Source organism: Syngnathus acus, chromosome 2 (assembly GCF_901709675.1).
Source record: "Syngnathus acus chromosome 2, fSynAcu1.2, whole genome shotgun sequence".
In the NCBI taxonomy this organism is placed as follows: Eukaryota; Metazoa; Chordata; class Actinopteri; order Syngnathiformes; family Syngnathidae; genus Syngnathus; species Syngnathus acus.
Genome location: NC_051088.1, coordinates 15,500,547 through 15,517,651, shown reverse-complemented (window position 1 = coordinate 15,517,651; position 17,105 = coordinate 15,500,547). Strand labels below are relative to the sequence as shown.

At 42.3% G+C, this 17,105-nt stretch overlaps 1 protein-coding gene across 3 annotated transcripts; it reads left to right on the top strand.

Annotated features, from left to right (window-relative positions):
• The first annotated feature begins 52 nt into the window (after positions 1–52).
• On the top strand, positions 53–17,105 carry LOC119135726 (interphotoreceptor matrix proteoglycan 2-like). Of its 3 annotated transcripts, XM_037273541.1 has the most exons (22): positions 53–148; positions 2,138–2,369; positions 2,439–2,606; positions 3,139–3,305; positions 3,384–3,412; positions 4,123–4,155; positions 4,576–4,631; positions 7,432–8,702; positions 8,776–8,928; positions 9,083–9,141; positions 9,231–9,251; positions 9,354–9,586; positions 9,696–9,757; positions 9,829–10,024; positions 10,182–11,659; positions 11,736–11,955; positions 13,204–13,414; positions 14,099–14,287; positions 14,366–14,561; positions 14,763–14,842; positions 15,036–15,088; positions 15,168–17,105. In XM_037273541.1, the coding sequence occupies exons 2-21, from the start codon at positions 2,291–2,293 to the stop codon at positions 15,067–15,069; spliced, it is 4,935 nt and encodes a 1,644-aa protein (XP_037129436.1). In that variant the 5' UTR covers positions 53–148; positions 2,138–2,290; the 3' UTR covers positions 15,070–15,088; positions 15,168–17,105. The 3 variants fall into 3 exon arrangements, with proteins under 3 accessions (XP_037129436.1, XP_037129456.1, XP_037129444.1); XM_037273561.1 differs by lacking the exon at positions 4,123–4,155; XM_037273549.1 differs by lacking the exons at positions 15,036–15,088; positions 15,168–17,105 and having other exon boundaries at positions 14,763–14,846.

Here is a 17,105-nt window from a genome sequence, read left to right as displayed (position 1 = left end):
ATTCTTCAACCATCAGTTTGTTTGATTGCTGATTTTCAGTTTTCGGAACTGCAGCGTGTTCTTGGTATGTGAGATGGGGTGAAAGGTCAGGTGCAAAAGCTTGCAGACGATCAATCAGCTTACAGCTTGTCAGCAGGATCAACCAGCAGTAGGTCCATTTCTTTTTTTATAACTACACTCAAACTTTTTTCACTTCCAACAACATTTTCAGTTAGATTTTTCATTTCTCCCTGTGTTGATCTGTTATGCAGTCTTTCAACACATTATTTCAAAGAGTTTCACTCTTTACTGCTGCTCTTAATGACGTCTGATGTCCAGAAAATCAATTCGCCATTTTATTTTCAGTCTGGCCCTCTTTGGTCCTAACTGGATCCTGCATGGTACTCATCCCGTCGTAGTCTTGGCTAATCTGCCCAACGGGAACGGAAGATTAACGGATTTGTATCCCAGACTCCAAAAATAATCTTTGTCCTTAAGATACTGATCCTGATCGGCTGCATCCATACGACTTCAAACTAAAACAAGCGTCGTGGGGGTGACGTGGAGTATTTTGTGCTGTGATCCTTAGACCAGTGTACTGCAGGACTTGAGGTTGTCCCCTGGTGTCTATTAAGCTCATTATCCAATAAAAGATGTCCGCTCTTGTTGACGAAGGGGTGGTGGAGGTGTTTGGAGCTGGAATCGCATTCATGTTCTCTTTGAATGTAACCTGATGCTCATTTGACTGTGGGGGAAACCCGCCATAATTATTAGCAGCCCTTGTTTTGTTATGGGAATGTAGCTTTTTTAAATTTGATAAATATTTTACCTGAGTGTTATCCTCATAAGGAGTGCGTATACAGTTTTCACTCTCTTATTCAATTACCAAATTTTGTAATATTAAAAAATTAGACCAAAATAAATTAAAACCACCCATCTTTTAATGACATAGCTGTCCTACAGCTTTTTTTTTTTTTTTTAATCTTTGTGTGCACAGCCTCTGAACTAGCATGTGGCCGTCTTCAGAATTAACCATTTAAATTCAAACTCATTAAATACATACTTGCCACCGCTTAGTGCCTCTGATTAACCTGAATAATCAGGTTAAAATGTATATATATTTTTTTGCTTCCTATCCGAAACCCTAGAGATACTCCCATTTGCAATTGTACAAAATTCCCTCCACCTTGTCTAAGACCTCAGGTCCAGCTGAAGAAAACTGCTCCAAATCATGAATCTGGATTACATATAGTCTAATGAAATCAAGGTTAAACATTGTGGCCATGATTCTAAAATAAACATTCGGTGCTAACACAACACTTATTGTCACCAAAAGACCATATTACTGTGAACAGTGTTGGTGGCAGCATTCTGATTTGGAACCGTCTTCTTTCCTAGAAGGTGGGGCCTCACTAATCAAGGCAAAGGGAATTTTGAACAGTACATAAAACACAAATACCAGTCAGTGTTAAGAAATAAACCTCCAGACTTCTACTAGAAAGCAAAAAAGAAGTTATAGGCCACATTCATTTTGGAAACTTTTTTGGGATCGCAAAAGTTGTCATTTGAGCAAGTGTTTGTAGACTTTTAAAATCCGCTGTTGACAAATCCACCCCCCCAAAAAAACCACTTCTATTGTACTTGTGTCATGTGTGGAGCAGTTTAGGGACCCAGAACCAGACATGACACAAAAGTTGAAAAGTAAAAGTTTTTATCAAGTGTTAACAGAAAGCAGGGCCGGCCGGCTGGGCACTCGAGAAAACTAGATGTTCTATATGGAAGACTGCTCGACGCACTGACAACTTCTCACAGTTGTCAGTATATAAACTCTGTAGCTTTATATATTGTACGACATGAGGCATATATGACAGAATAAATGTTGACATAACAGGATAAAGCACGGAAACAGCAACTTTATAACAACTGATAAAAATCGGGCTTATGACAATGAATTTATAAAAGAACAAACTTTAAAGTATCAGCAGCTTTATAAGTACCGCTACATCAAGAAACGATTTATTAATATTTCTACTGCAACTGTAATTAAAAGAAAGACAAGACGGCCTCGGGAGCTCCGCTAGCTTGACACGAGAAACAAATCGAGGAAGCCGGGTCAAGTAAATAACGTCTGCCCGCTAACGCTCATCCACCCCAACAGCTTAACAAATAGGATTAAAGTGTCCATCTGCTCACCTGAGACGAAGCCACCAGGCAAGCTTCCTCCCTCCATCTCGTCACCAAACGACGTCTGGACAAGTGTGAGGGACGTTACGCATGAGCTGAGGACGTGCGCTGCGCCGTTGGGTTCGAGATGGCGGGAATGCATCGTGGGTTGTGGCTATGGACGTTAGGGCTGCTGCTCTTGTCAGGCTGCGTCGACATGGACACAGGTCAGTTTGGCAGTGGCAGGCTTCTCACTCGGCTGTTGCGGTCAACCCGTGCCTCCTTCCTGTTCTCAGGTGATGAGACGGAGGGTTCTTCTGAAGACCTGCAGCTTATGTTAAGGCATCATGGATCCATGACTCGCAGGAAAAGGAACCTTCTGTTTCCCAGCGGAGTGAAACTTTGCAGTCAGGAGACGTTAGACCAAGCTGTCTCCAACCATCTCAACTACTTTCATCTCAGAGGTTTGTCTCATTGTACCAATGTCCATTTTGACATTTTATACTTGCATTCTCACAATACGTGATGCTCACGTCTTACTTAACACGCTAACCAGCTTAGAAGGCATGTCTGGCATCCTTAAAGGCAACTAATGGCGGGGAGGTCAGATGTCACACAAACTAGGTTACGTTTCCAATCTACGTCACACAGAAGTTTGATTTCCTGAAGCTGCACTAACATTTTTGAACTTGTGAGCTAATTCTTGGGCGCAGATAAATGTGAAGAGATACCAGTTTGACGTACACTTTGGAAATAACCAATTTGTCAAAATTGCCTTTAGTCATTCCTATTCATCTATTTGAAGGCACATGATCATACTAATGATTTTTCACGACAATTGCTAACAATGATTTAAAAAACCAGTGTTTACATCTTCAAGTTCTTACTACGAAGTGCCAAGGAAATAACAATTTCCCATCACTTGCGAGGAAGCACAGGCTACTCATGTGGTCCCATGTTGGTGGCCCCTGGTCTTGAGCTTCCGTTGTCTTCCAGTGTGCCAGGAGACAGTCTGGGAGGCCTTCAAGATATTCTGGGACCAGCTGCCAGATCGTGACCAGTACCGGGACTGGGTGGGCCGCTGCATGGATGGCTCCATTAGCATCAAGGAGATTGGCACGTTCTTCAGTCAATCGGAAGAGCACCTCAGCCTCATTAAGAGCGTGAGTATTCATTATGGTGTGACCCAAATCATGTTTCAGCTCGACAAGTTTAACGAGCTTCCTGGGTGTCTCTTTCAGAGGGTTGGCATGGCGGCGCCCATAAGCAGGTCAGTCAAGTTTCACATTCTTGCCAATTGATGGGCACATTTTGATGCTTTTGAGGTGTGCTGATGATAATTACAATGCATGATTGAATATTATTCTCATGTCTTGTTTATTTATATTCCAATCCAGAAAAATAGACCAAATGTGATACCATTTTATTTGGACAGCTTGATTTGCCTACTTTTGTGAATATTAATTTTAGTGGGACATAACTGAGGAAATGACACATATCAGTGTAAATTTACCACCCTGTCAAAATAATACACAGCCGTTATTGCGGAAATGGCTGGACACAAGTGAGTGTATGAGTACAAGATGTTGTTTGTTGGGTCAAAATGTATTTTTCACAAAGCGCTCCACTCTTAAAAGTTTGGATTGCCAAGTGATCTAAGTTGTATTAACGACCGCACTTATATGGTCAGTCAGAATGGTTTTCGACTGTTGACCTCAGTTTTCATATTGGGTTCAGTAATGCTGTTTTTATTTCTTTGAAAAAATTATTTATACTCTAATTGTTATTCGGCACTATAATAGAACATCTGATAGAATATTGAGATTTTTTTTTTTTTTTAGAATAGATATCTTAAAATAATTCGAATTTTTTTAATGACTTTATGGTATGTATTTTAATGAGAAGTGAACAAAGACAAACATACACTATCTGTTTGCAAGCAGCATAAAAAGTGCTTTTTTTTTCCCTCACCTGCTGCAGTGTTCCCATCAGCTCAGGCCCACCTCTGTGCAGGTAGGCCTCCATGTATCAGTCAATTAGATACAGCAGGCCAGGCTGTACCTTTTAGTGCTTTTAATTTTCTAAATGTTTGTTTCGTCATTACTGTATCTGATGACAGAAGAACTCAAATACAAGCTATGGTGCTACAACTAAAGTAGTTGGGATGCAGAGAAAACTACTTTCAATATTCAAATAGTTTGGCCGCAAAATTGTTAAGTATTTTAGATACAGTATCCACGACAGAAAATGTCTGGCTGCTATTTTTTTAATCGCTTTCCGTTGCATTTGATTGCTTCACGTGCACATTTGTGTGATGCTTTTGCTGTGCTTTGTTGCCTGCCATACATAGATGTGTACAAAGATTGAATGTTAAAACCAAAATTGAAAAAAAAAAGGATTTTCTCCTGTTCAATTTGTGTTTGTGTCTTGCAGTTCTGAAAGTTTGCCAGGGATTCCGGTTGGAGGACATTTGACCAGTGCCCAGCCAGGTAAAGTGACACCAAATGTTTATAATTCCTAATAATGTTCATTGCTACTATTTCTAAGATTGTCAATAATTATAATAATCATGCTAAAGATAATATATCTATTTATAGCAGCCTTTCTGGGCACTCAAGGACACGGTGCAAAACAAATTAGTAAAGAAAAACAATAATAAAACCAAATATTTAATGAAATGATGGAAGAGAGAACAGTGCAAATAATGATCACTGTACTGTAACTCTGATGTTGAGTAACTCAAATGAAGGGCATACATTTAGGCAGACAATTTGAATGCAAACAGCTGCAGTGAGAGAGACAGGCTCCCTGCATCATAGAAGATTTCCCAGCAGTCTAGACCTATGGAAGCTTATTTAAGGGTTGACCCAGGACAAACCTGAGTCAGCCCTGAGAAGGAAGAGGAATAGAAACCTCTGCTTTTAAAATGATCCCAGAAAAAAAACGATTAAAAATGGTTCCACTGAATGGAAGCCTTATAAGTGAAACTTCTACATCCGGTTCTACTGTCATTGATTTGGGGAATCGTGTAAATGTGAACTTTGGGAGTGTAGTGGTTCTCAAACTGGGCTCCGTGGGGGTTGACAATATAATTTCCTAATTTTTGTTGTATCATTAAATGTAACATATGGGGATGACCCAATAAAACAGACATACTAAACCAATTACTTCTCCCTACCTTAGCTTTGGGCTTATCAAAAGCTCTGATATGATTGTGACGTATACGGTACATAGCCGACTGTAAATCTGACAACCCTGCATGTGTGCAGCATTTCTTGCTTGCGACAATAGATAAATATTTAATTGAATCAATTACTGTAGGTTAAATTACTTACTATTTAATAGGTCATGGATAATTAGATTGGAAAGTTCCAAATCTGCATAGCATGTTGGAGAGCACACAATTCAATCTGGGCCACTGCACGCTAGTTGATGCTTCAGAATCTGACGAGGACCTGAACATCACAAAAAATTAACCACTCGCCCCTACTAGTTGGACGATTTTATAACAACTTGCGATGTCAACTGTGCGTATTCTGATTGGTCACAATTTCTGACGTCGTCACGTCATACAACTGCACCGCAAAACCAGTGCCGAGACGCGGCCAATCGTGAAATACTGTATTTTGAGTGGCCGCATTCCTCTGTCTGCAGAAGAGTGGCACTAATTGGTCTCAAGACCTAGAAAGTCTGAGAACCGCTGCTCTTGTAGATTCATAAGGCACCACAAGTTCTGACCATTTTTACTTTATGATATAATAAATTTGAAGTTGAATTCTAAATTGTAGAGGGATCCAGTGTAGTGAAGCAAGTAGTACTGTGAAAATATGACCTCTATTCCTTGTTGGTCAGTATTCGTGCCACACCATTTAGGACCAGCTGGAGAGTATTTAGCGACTTGATGGAGCAGCCTGCTAAGAAAGAGTGACAATAATCCACACTAGAGGTCACAAGCATGCACTAGTTTTGAAGCATCAACTAAAGACAATAAATTAAAAAAAGGTTTCCCGAAGAAAAAAGGCTTCTGATAGTTTTGTCTAAATTGGGTAACAGGAAATTGTAGGTTGTTTTGCTTTGAGGCACACTTTAAATTTGGAGTGGAAAGTGATTGTTTCTTTATACATAAAGGTCTTTTCACTGCACTTAGCAATGCACCATCCACCGTAGATGAACGAGGATGGACAACGTAGACGTTGTGTTGAAAAATGTTAAACGCGTAAGCGATCTTACAAGTGGGATTTAAACTGATTTGAAGACCTTAATGCCAAGATAAGAACTTTAAGTAGTGCTTTCTCAGTCTATGATACGTTCTAATTCCTGAGTAAAAGTCCTCAAATCGATGATTCTTTTGTAGAAAGTCCTACATTTATTTGGCATTTTTGTTCTTGAGAAGCTTGGACAGATAAGAAACAATATATACAAGATAATTAACCTGACGGCAGGGGTGTCACCACCAAACATTTCCCTGTTTTATCACTCTTCCATTAAATTGGAGTGAGGAAGTCAATAAGGGAGAACAGTGGAAGAGGCAAGAGCTATTGATGGGCTCCAACTGCATAGCAATACAAATTTCAAATTAGATTTACAAAAAAATTGCAGAGAGGGAGAATCAAGATGTAAAATATTTTGTCAACTGAAAATCACGGAAAGGAATCAAATTTAAAACAACTGTCTCACCATGCCTCCATTTGCAGTGGTATTCAACAATTACCCAACTTTAAAGGTTGTCAAAATTCACCTGAGGTCTTCCAAGGTCACCAGTGACAATGTGGTCAAAAACTGCAACTCCACCAATAACAGAGAGATGTGGAGACAGTGTTGTGTAAAAGTGCACGCAGATTTGAAATTGGTTGTGAGCAGTTGTCGTCATTCAGCTTACACCCCACAAGCAGCAGCGAGCGGTGGGTGCCCGAACACATGCACCCTGTGCCTGGAATAGCTCATTAAGCCTATTTACAGGCCACAGCCTGGTCAATGGCGGACATGCAGCTGAAGGCTTCTCGAGCTTAGTGCTGGACGAGTACCAGGGTCATCACAACCACAGGACCTTCATGACCTGTGCAGTCTGGGTTTGGTAAAAAAAACGGTTTCGAGGCAGTCTGAAGTTCAAATGCTCCGAAGATTGCTGTCAGGCGCAAACTGCAGCATGACAACAGTTATGTTTGTGCATGAAGAACCAAACAAATTTATCTAGACTTTGTTCCATATGATTTGTCTTTTTATTGATGTGTTTGTTAAAAAAATTGTGTCTCTTGGTTGTTTTTTTTTCCTTGGATGTTGTCATCGAAGAAACCTCTGGTCACGAGGCCACAACTTGGACACCCTCACCCTCTACACTTGAGGAAGTCCTTGAAAGAGAATTAACAAAGACTCCTGAGGAGTTGACCTACGACACTGTTGTTGTTGTTGCGGCAGATGAGTCGCTAGACTGCGGCTCTAACGTCGGAAGTCACGCTGACAAGACCACTAAGGTTTCTCCTGATGCTATTGTAACGCTAATCTCTAAGCCGACTGCCCAGGTCCCACAAGAGGATAGTCATACAGGGGTCATCACTTTGACCGAGGAGGCTTTTACAGATACAGTTCAATCAGTCACCCTGGCTGAAGAAACAACATTGGAAAAGGAGAAAATAAGTTCTATGAACGATCCATTTGATGTTGACGATAGTGCCACAAATGAGGAAGAGCCAACGGTGGCGACAGAAGAAACTATTAAATTAGATGATGTGGCACGGGGAGAAGAACCCATTGAAGAAACAGATGAAAATCTAGCTGAAGCACCAATTCGAGCTGCAGAGTCAGAGATTCTCGCAGAAACTGTGGAAGAAGCACCACTGTCACATGATATGAAGCTCGGGGAGGTAACTGACCAATCCATAGGAAATGATCCTGGACCTGAAGTACCAGATACACACAGTATCCACCTTGACACAACATCGGCCAAGAAGACCCCTGAAGCTGGTGAGGAAACGGCTGAGTCCACAACTAAAGGTTCTGAACCTGAAACTCCTCCAATTCAAACGGACATGGGTGAGTCACATCCTGAGTCTGTTGACGATCCAAGACCAGTTATCTTTGTGGAGAGTTCAGAGGAGTTACTGCCAGGTACTGAGTCCGAGCTGCAAGAAATTATGAAAGAACTTCAGGAAGACCCTGAGGTGGACCTTCCATCTGAAATGACCACGCAGAGTTCTACACTTGAAGTTGATATCACAGAAATATTTCCTGCGATTGAGGAAGCGCTTCTGGGTAAAGATCTTGGCCCATCCTCTGAGGATTTAGAAAGTATCCAGACACATCTTGCAGAGGTTCCTGCTGACAATGTCCAGCTCATCTCTACAGGAGAAGGAATACATACAGAGGCACCTCTCCATCAAGCTGTTGTTGAAGCCACTTTGGAGAGTGATGCTAAGGTTGAGGTCACACCGAGCAGTTACATGGTAGCCACCACAACATATATTGTGGAATACAACAATGGCAACTTCCCAGATTCCACAGAAAGCCCTCTGAAGGCCGATGACAACTTGCTAGGTCTCCCGTTTGAGGACCAGCAGAACTCGGTGAGTCACCCACATCTCAGAGCTGAATTATTTTCAACCCCACTAAACCTTTTCTATGGTCTTGCACATTCAGCTTCATAATGAAATTGACAACACCTTCTCGAGGCCTCTGAAGGACCAGATGGTGGAGCTGAGCATTACACTGAGAGAAGAATCCTATAACGGTGCTTTGAGGGACCCGAGTAGTGTCCGCTACCAGCAACTAGTTCGACACTTTACCCGCAGGGTATGCTCGTTCACAACCAAGTTGAGCTTTGAGTTAAAGAATTGAAAGGTCTCGAAAGTCTTTGTGTTCATGTTTAGTGGTTCAGCAGTTTTTCTTCAAAATCTCCATAATCAAGTAATCAAAACGATCTTTGCTCACTGTCTTTCATTTCCAGGTTAGAGATGCCTTTGAGAAACTGCCAGGCTTCAAGAATGTCTTTGTCATCGAATTCAGGTGCAGATTTGTAATGCTGAAATTATTGCCAACAGACTTGTGTTGAGAACTTTTTTCCCAGTTTTTCTGTGTTTTTTTTCTGTTGTCAGACCTCAAAAGGACCTGGAACGGTAAGTCTGCAACCTTTAAGAGTTAAAATGACTGCATATGCAATAAGCAATTAGGTAACGGTGGGAAAATGATTTGCTTTTGTTTGATTTTTGTCTTTTTAGGGGTCTGGTGGTCCACGTCCACTATGCCATCACTTTGGCAGCAAATAGTGATGGCATCTCTGATGCTACGATGGATTTCATCACGCTACAGAACAACCTGGTGGAGAAGAACTACCCTGCTGCTGCCGAGGAGCCAACTGTGGTTTACACTATCACAGATTTACGCAACTACATTACGGAAGCTCTACGCAAAGACAACTTCCTGACCAACAGTAGTCTGGGGACAGAGAACGGTGACTGGATACATATCTAGATTTCATCTCTTAAGAATGCAGAGTTGACACTCACATTAATCAACTTCAGAATCACAAATTGTTGAAATTTGTCATCTGTGTCCTACAGATGAGAATCTGTTTCCTCCAGGAAAACCGACGAGTCGACCAGCTGACATCTATGACAACATGGTGACTACTAACAAATACACAAACATCCATCTTTCATCCTTCTGATTAATATGTGATAATCACCTGGACAGGATAACGTCCTTGCTGCAGAGAGACCACCCGATGAACCGACTCAAGTTATGGAGAACAGTGACATTTATCTGAAAAAGGATGAGTTCCTATTTGACCCCACGTGGAAAAATGTAAAGAGTAAAGCTGTGAGCGAAAATGACGTTTTCACAGTTGATGAGAGTACAACATTTTTACCGATCCCAGAGAGGATAGCAGGTGAGTTCAAGTAAAGGATTCAATTCAAACATGTTCACGGACTTGTTTATATTCTCCCATGTTATCTTCTTTGATCATACTAATATCGAGACTAATTCATCTCGATGCATTGTTAGACGTGTTTAATGTTCCCGTCGTGCGTTTCTGTGATTGACAGCTGATGAAAATATTGAAAAGGAGGGTTTTCTTGTGAGCAATGCTCCTGGTGCTGAAAACCAACCCGTCCAAGAGGATCATAAAGCTTCCAATGCTTCACCTCCTCAGAAAGGTCTTGAGGTCACAATGGATTTTGAATCTGGCTCTGGTTTCTCGGGAGACGGGCAGGATGAATTTCTTCAGTCTGTAGAAGTAAGCTTTTATGGTGAAAGTCATCTAGAGTCCCTGCCACCACCGGATCTGGAAGAGGATGATGGAATCCAGAAAGCAATTGAAGCTTTTGGTCAGTCACTAACCAATCAGGATGGCGTCATGGGTTTCAAGCCTACCCCTTCTACACTGTTACACACTTACACACTTCCTACATCAGAGGCCTCTATGCCAGACATAGAAAACCCATTGTTGGATCATGTTTTATTTCCACCTCATATTAGCACAAACCCACCGTTCTCTACCGCTGATCCACCCGTATTTTCACCAATAGGCACCTTGACAGTTGAGTTGTCGGTACAAACAGTGGAAGCATCTGGCCTCTATGAAGATTCTCGGATGACGCAGGATCAACACAATTCGGTGGCATTTATGGGCGCACCTCAGCTGCAGACCTCGGCAGATGAACACCCAGAAGTGGCAGTGACAAGCGAATCCACAAAAGCTTTTCTCAAGACCACACAAGGGGCATCGGTTGAAGAAGGTATGACAGTTATAGGCGAAGAATCACACTTTGAGGCCATACCTTCTCAATCTCCTCTTGAGGAAAACCTACCTGAAGAACCCAGTTTGCCACTTCCAGAAACCCATCATGATAAGGTTGAAGTGTTAGAGGACCAACTTAGCCTCTTAACGCAGCAAACAACAGCTGTCATTCCACTCGATGAAGACCTGGTTGTAGATGAAATTTTAGCTGTCACAATGACTACAACCACCGCTCCTGTTACCACTTCAACTCCTGTTAGTTCAGACCCTAACCCTATTGCTCTTTCTCCTGAGAAGGATTCACCTTTCACTCGCGTGTCAGATTCGGCGCCTGAAGACGACGACTCTCATAATCCTGAGCACTCCAATCATGAAGATCATGGTCTATTCAGCACGGTGTCATCAGAAGTCAACGTAAAAAAACCAGATGAGGATTTAGGAACAAATTTGGAAGTCCTCCAAACGGTAACTCCAATGCTTCTGGAAAACAGCGACAGTACAGAAGCGACCGAAATCCAGACTATCAAGCACTCTGGTGTGACAGACATGGATGTCACCCTTGACGTGTTCCAGTATGGCAACATGGTAACAGATGGTGACAGCAGCGGCTACTCCAGCGGGGCACAGGGCTCAGAGCTAGATGCTATTGCATTGCCGACCAGGCCGATCCAAGCCCTGACGGTGTTTTTCAGACTCAGGGTGACCAACATGGCATTCTCTATGGACCTTTTCAACAAGAGCTCCTCTGAATACAAAGCCTTGGAGCAACGGTTCCTGCAACTGGTAAGAACTGATTCAATATGGAGCGAAAACCTGACACAAGAATAACATTTTATGTTTGACTTTGTGTTTATTTCAGCTAGTTCCACACTTGCAGTCCAACCTAAACAATTTCCAGAATTTAGAGATCCTCAACTTCAGAAATGGCAGTATTGTGGTCAATAGCCGCATGAGATTTGGCAAACCCGTTTCGAGAGGTGATGCCAATAATGTTTTCCTCATCCTTGAGGACTTTGCTAACACTGCCTACCAGACCATGAACCTGGCCATTGATAAGTACTCACTGGATGTTGAATCAGGTAAGACAGAGAGCGTCTTGTTGGAACTTGTTGGAATGTGCAGTAAAAATGCTGCTGATAGCAACTGGTGACAGTTGATAGCAGATGGTTGTTCTTAAATAGAAGCCAGAAATGTGGCAGAAAATGTTCATCTTTGCATTTTATTTAAATAGGTCATTAATGGTGGCGGCATGGTGATGCACTGGTTAGCACGTCTGCCTCACATTGCAGGGGTGCTGGGTTTGATTTTGGCTTTGACCTTCCTGTGCGGAGTTTACATGTTCTCCCCGTGCCTGCGTGGGTTGTCTCCGGGCACTCCGGTTTCCTCCCACATCCCAAAAACATGCTTGGTAGGCAGATTGAGCCCTCCAAATTGTCCCTAGGTGTGAGTGTGGATGGTTGTTCGTCTCTGTGAGCCCTGCGATTGGCTAGCAACCAGTTCAGGGTGTTCCCTGCCTACTGCCTGATGACTGAAAAAGTATGGCGCTTACGAGAAGCAACCACTTGCTAATTTAACCCTATCTGCTGTTAACACGCTGAGCTAACGCTGATCTAATTCAATTGGAAAAACTAATGTTATTATTGAGGACTCCAGTCTGCAAAGACTCTTGACACGCAAGCGCTGCAGGCAAGTTGCATGCGGCCGAATTAATCTGTCTAGGACGAACGTGAGCGGAATAGAGCCACACTGGTCAGTCGCCATCTTTGTGACCTGCGTCTGCACAGTTCACTCTGTTGTCTTCATTTCAGCTCCCAACCTGTTAAAAAGATATTTTAGGGGATACTTTATTGTCTTTAAGTCAATTTTGCTATTACTGGTATTTTGTTTTTCTGATGACTTTTTCTCTTACTCTGCTGTACTTTTGGGGGGAAAAAATCTGTAATGTCTTCTCCTTACACTCTTAAAATAGTCTCATTACTTTTTTGACCTCCGTTGATTCACGCAAAACGACAGAGTTAAGCCACTTAAATCTTACTTGATTGAGATCTCGGGAAACTATAAATGTGGGAAACGCATCAGCTACATGAAGGAAGGTGAGCCAGGGAGCATTAACAAGAATTGTAAAGAGATCTGGAGGAGCAAGAAATTCCCCATCCATGTTCTTATTTCAAATAATTATTTGATGTCATCGTTTCCAAGATTGATTTGCGCCAAATGCATTGTCATCGGGCAGCCTATTAATTTTTTCAAAGAAGGAGTGACAGGAGTTCAACTTGATAGATGGAAGTAGTTAATAAAAATGAGCCTCCTTCTGTCGTCCTGTTTAGGTGACAAAGCGGACCCCTGTAAGTTCCAGGCATGTAATGCCTTCTCACAGTGTATGGTCAATCGGTGGTCCGGCGAGGCTGAGTGCGTTTGTGACGCTGGATATGTGAGCGTGGACGGTCTGCCTTGTCAGAGCATCTGTGACGTGCAGGAAGACTTCTGCCTCAATGATGGCAAATGTGACATCATTGCTGGCAACGGCGCCATCTGCAGGTCAGACTACTTGCATGAAATATGGGCGAAACCAGTGTTTTATTTCCATTGTGCGACTGTATAGACTTTATCAATAAGCCCACAGTTAGAGGTCAAATGTGAAAGTACATTTTTAGCGTTGTATCCATACATTTAATGTTTGAAAGGAAGAGCTTATGATTCACATTATTAAGACCAAAACAACACACAAGGATAAACGGACTGATAAATTAATTCCATCAAAATTGAGCATCTTTACCATGATAATAAAAAGACTGGATATTAGGGCTGAGGTCTGACTTAATTGCGCCGTTGTGGGTGTGAACACAGCTGACTTGACTCCTGGCCCTATCAAAGCTCTCATTCCCTTCATTGCAGCAGAGGAGAGTTACACGGTTTTTATGGCGAAAGCATACCGAATTCGTTGGAATACATGCAGGCAATTAGCACTCATAAAGGACGGTGATAGAAAATTAAGCCCATTAATCGTCGAAAATGAAGGTCGGGCGCATTTTGAAAATTACATGATACTACGCCGCAATGTCGATTGCTGACTACTTAGTTGTCAAACGAGACTTTTAGCTCAGTGGCCTGCGCTCTGCGCTCCTAAGCCGGTAATTGTGGCAGCATGCGTTCGAGCCAGAAAAAGCCACCTGTAACATAAAGCTAAGTTAAGGAGATGACATTGTGAATTACCACCCGCAGGTGTCGTGTAGGAGAGAACTGGTGGTACCGTGGCGAACACTGTGAAGAATACGTCTCTGAGCCACTGGTGGTCGGCATTGCCATTGCTTCAGTCGCGGGTTTCCTTGCGGTCGCGGCCGGAATCATCTTCTTCTTGGCCAGGACTCTGCGTGAGCAGTATGACACGGACGACATGGAGGATCCACTGAGGTCAGTACGGTGGTCACTCTGTGTTCACTTGTATCTTTGTTCATTCGTTGCCAAGGTGACGAATTTTCTGTGTCGCAGACGAGGTGACAGCGTGCCATCTCTGGAACGTGCCACTAAATTCAACCCCATGTTTGAGAGCGACCCGGTCACGACCCAATATTACCGTCGCTATGACGACGAGCGTCCCCAGTACAGCAGCCCCACGACCACGTCTAACGAGCTCAGTAGCGAGGAGGTCCGACATATCTACCAGAACATGACGCTCACCAAAGATGTAAGTGTATGCTATTAGTAAAAAGGGTACTATTGTCTATTTTTGATCTTCAAGTGTTCACAATTGAACCCTAGGTGCAAATAAGAAGTGTTCATGGTCAGGAAAGGCACATGAACTGTGTCACTTGAGCTTTGCAGTAAAAATTCCGCCATTTTGGTTCATTTTGTGGACTTGTAATCACTGACTGTTGACCTCCGGCAGGAGATCCAGGAGCGTCTAAAGCTCATCGAGCTGTGCGCCAGGGATCAACATTTTGCAGACTTTGTGCGGCAGACACAAGTGTGAGTGATTCCACTATTAAAAGCTACTAATGGAATTCAAAGTCGTTATTTACTAATTTAAGAATGAAATACTACTAATTCCAAATGAACTTTGATTCAATTTGGTGTTTAATGTAAATCTGTAACTTTTATGGCATTCTTCAACATCATTATTTTGTTTTGTATTTTTTATTTATTTTTCCCCATGGAGCAGATACCTGGAACGACGAGGCAGCTCGACCACATAACGGGTTGCAAGCTTAAAGGGTACTAAAGTCATTCTGTTCATTGTTCATTTTATACTTCAGTTTTTCCTCATTACTTTACTCAATCATTGTTTCTTCAGGGTGGCCCCCATGTACCAGTCGCCATGAACCTGATTCATTTACTGGCAATCTTGAGTGTTCAAATCGCTCCCTGAAGTAGACGAACATTGGTTAGGTTAACTACCGTCTTTCTACAAAGTCAGCTGCCTTTGCTTGCGACTGTCAAAGTGCTGACTTGCGCGGGCGTAATTCCTGATTGGACTGGGTGGTGATGAGAGTTTCTTTTTTTTTTTTTTTTGGCAAGGCAACTTTTGAATATTGGCCCTATTCACGGCCGTGTCTGATCTTTCGGTTGTTGTTGGCCGGTTTCATTTGTTTTTTCAACTTATTAGATTTTCTCCTTCCCTTTCTTGCTTCACTTCAAGGGCCTGATTCACTAAGATCACATCTAGCGGGCACTAAATTGTGTTATTTTGTTCATTCACTCTAACAGATTGAGCCGTGTTGGCAACGAGTATAAAAGTGGTGACTATAATTAAAAGAGGGTTTTGCACTTTATGTAACTGGAAAATTTGCGAGCGCCGCAATCCCACAATCAAATTTGAAGTGATTGAGTTGGACGTGTTCGTAAAAGGCAAACAAACATTGCTTAACAGATTTTTTTTATTTTTGCATGATTCAACTTACTCTATGTGCAAGGCAATTGGATGCATCTCCCCCATCCTATGGAAAATGGTAGAGGTCACTGCCATTACTCCAGAGTGCTGGACTGAGCCAGACACAAGGAGCTGCCTTCCAGAATCTGCAAAATGAACAACAGGGCAATTTAACATTCTTGCCAGTGCAAACCTTTAGTAAATCAGGCCCTAAATATTTTTTGCTGCTGTGATGTCATGTCCTTGTTGCTTCCACTGTCAATCGATTTCTCTGATGCTGCTCGCGCTCTGCAAGAGATGTAGCGAATTTGTCCTCTTTCCAGAAACCTTCTGTTTTCCCGGGTTTGTTCTTTAGGCCGACGTGCGCCTCCTCAGTGCCTTGGTTGCTCTGTTAGCTTGTGGACATGAAGCAGCTCGGGGCCCTGGAAACAACTTACGCGTTTCAACCTGGATCAGTGAACTTGTTCCTCTTGTCTCGGTCTGGTCACCCGCCTGTACAGTGCAGCCATGCACCCTGCATGTTTACAGCAGTCATAGATGAAGAGTAGCCTGGCGATACATTTCCATTTTTTTTTTAAACGATAACCTGGTGTCGCTCTTACTAATAACATTTCAAACATGTCTGTTTTATATATTTCTATATTTTAATGGTAATTTAGCAAAAAAGACCCACAATTCTGACCCACTTTTCTCAAGATGGAAAAACGAACTTTTTTTGTGTGTGTCTATCACATTAGAATCTTTTTAGCATATTGAAACTTAATTATGTTCCCACTTAGTCTGAAGTTCACCTTTGAAATGATCACATTGAACTTGAATAGTTGGTGAATAAATCTTTCAGGCACAAGGATTCGTCAAGGCTTAATAAATGGTAAAGACTTTATCAAAAAAAAAAAACTTTACGGTCAAATTTGTGCTACCTAAAACTCCAAACAAAGCATACTTGAAAGTTTATTGCACAGCTATATCTAGTCACCCTATATTGACTTTCCTTGTGGGTTTGTTTGTCTATAGATCAGGAGTGTCCAAACTCGGTCCTGAAGGGCCGCTTGTCTTGCCTCTTTTCCCTGCCGTCTGATTGAAATGATCAGGATCATCGTTATCAGGCTCCTTCAGAGCTTGCTGATCATTTTAATCACGTGTCAGACGAGGGAGGCAGGACAGCAGCCCTTGAGGACCGGAGGTGGACATGCTTGGTCTGGATGTCTACATGTTGGACAAGAAACAAACAAGCTGCTTTGCCGAAGATTGTCTTGTGTTTTGTATCATGTTTTCTATCGGTCCAATCGTAGACCGAAATGACTGTCCGGTGTGTTTGTGCGAGCAGCACCCTTTTCTAAAATAAAATGAAAATATTTTTTA

Bases quoted from the DNA above. Each gene is read 5' to 3' on its own strand.
- LOC119135726 (XM_037273541.1), top strand. From the start codon at position 2,291: ATGGCGGGAATGCATCGTGGGTTGTGGCTATGGACGTTAGGGCTGCTG. The intron at 8,703-8,775 runs GTGAGTCACCCA...TTGCACATTCAG, and splicing joins TTGAGGACCAGCAGAACTCG to CTTCATAATGAAATTGACAA. The intron at 9,587-9,695 runs GTGACTGGATAC...TGTGTCCTACAG, and splicing joins TAGTCTGGGGACAGAGAACG to ATGAGAATCTGTTTCCTCCA.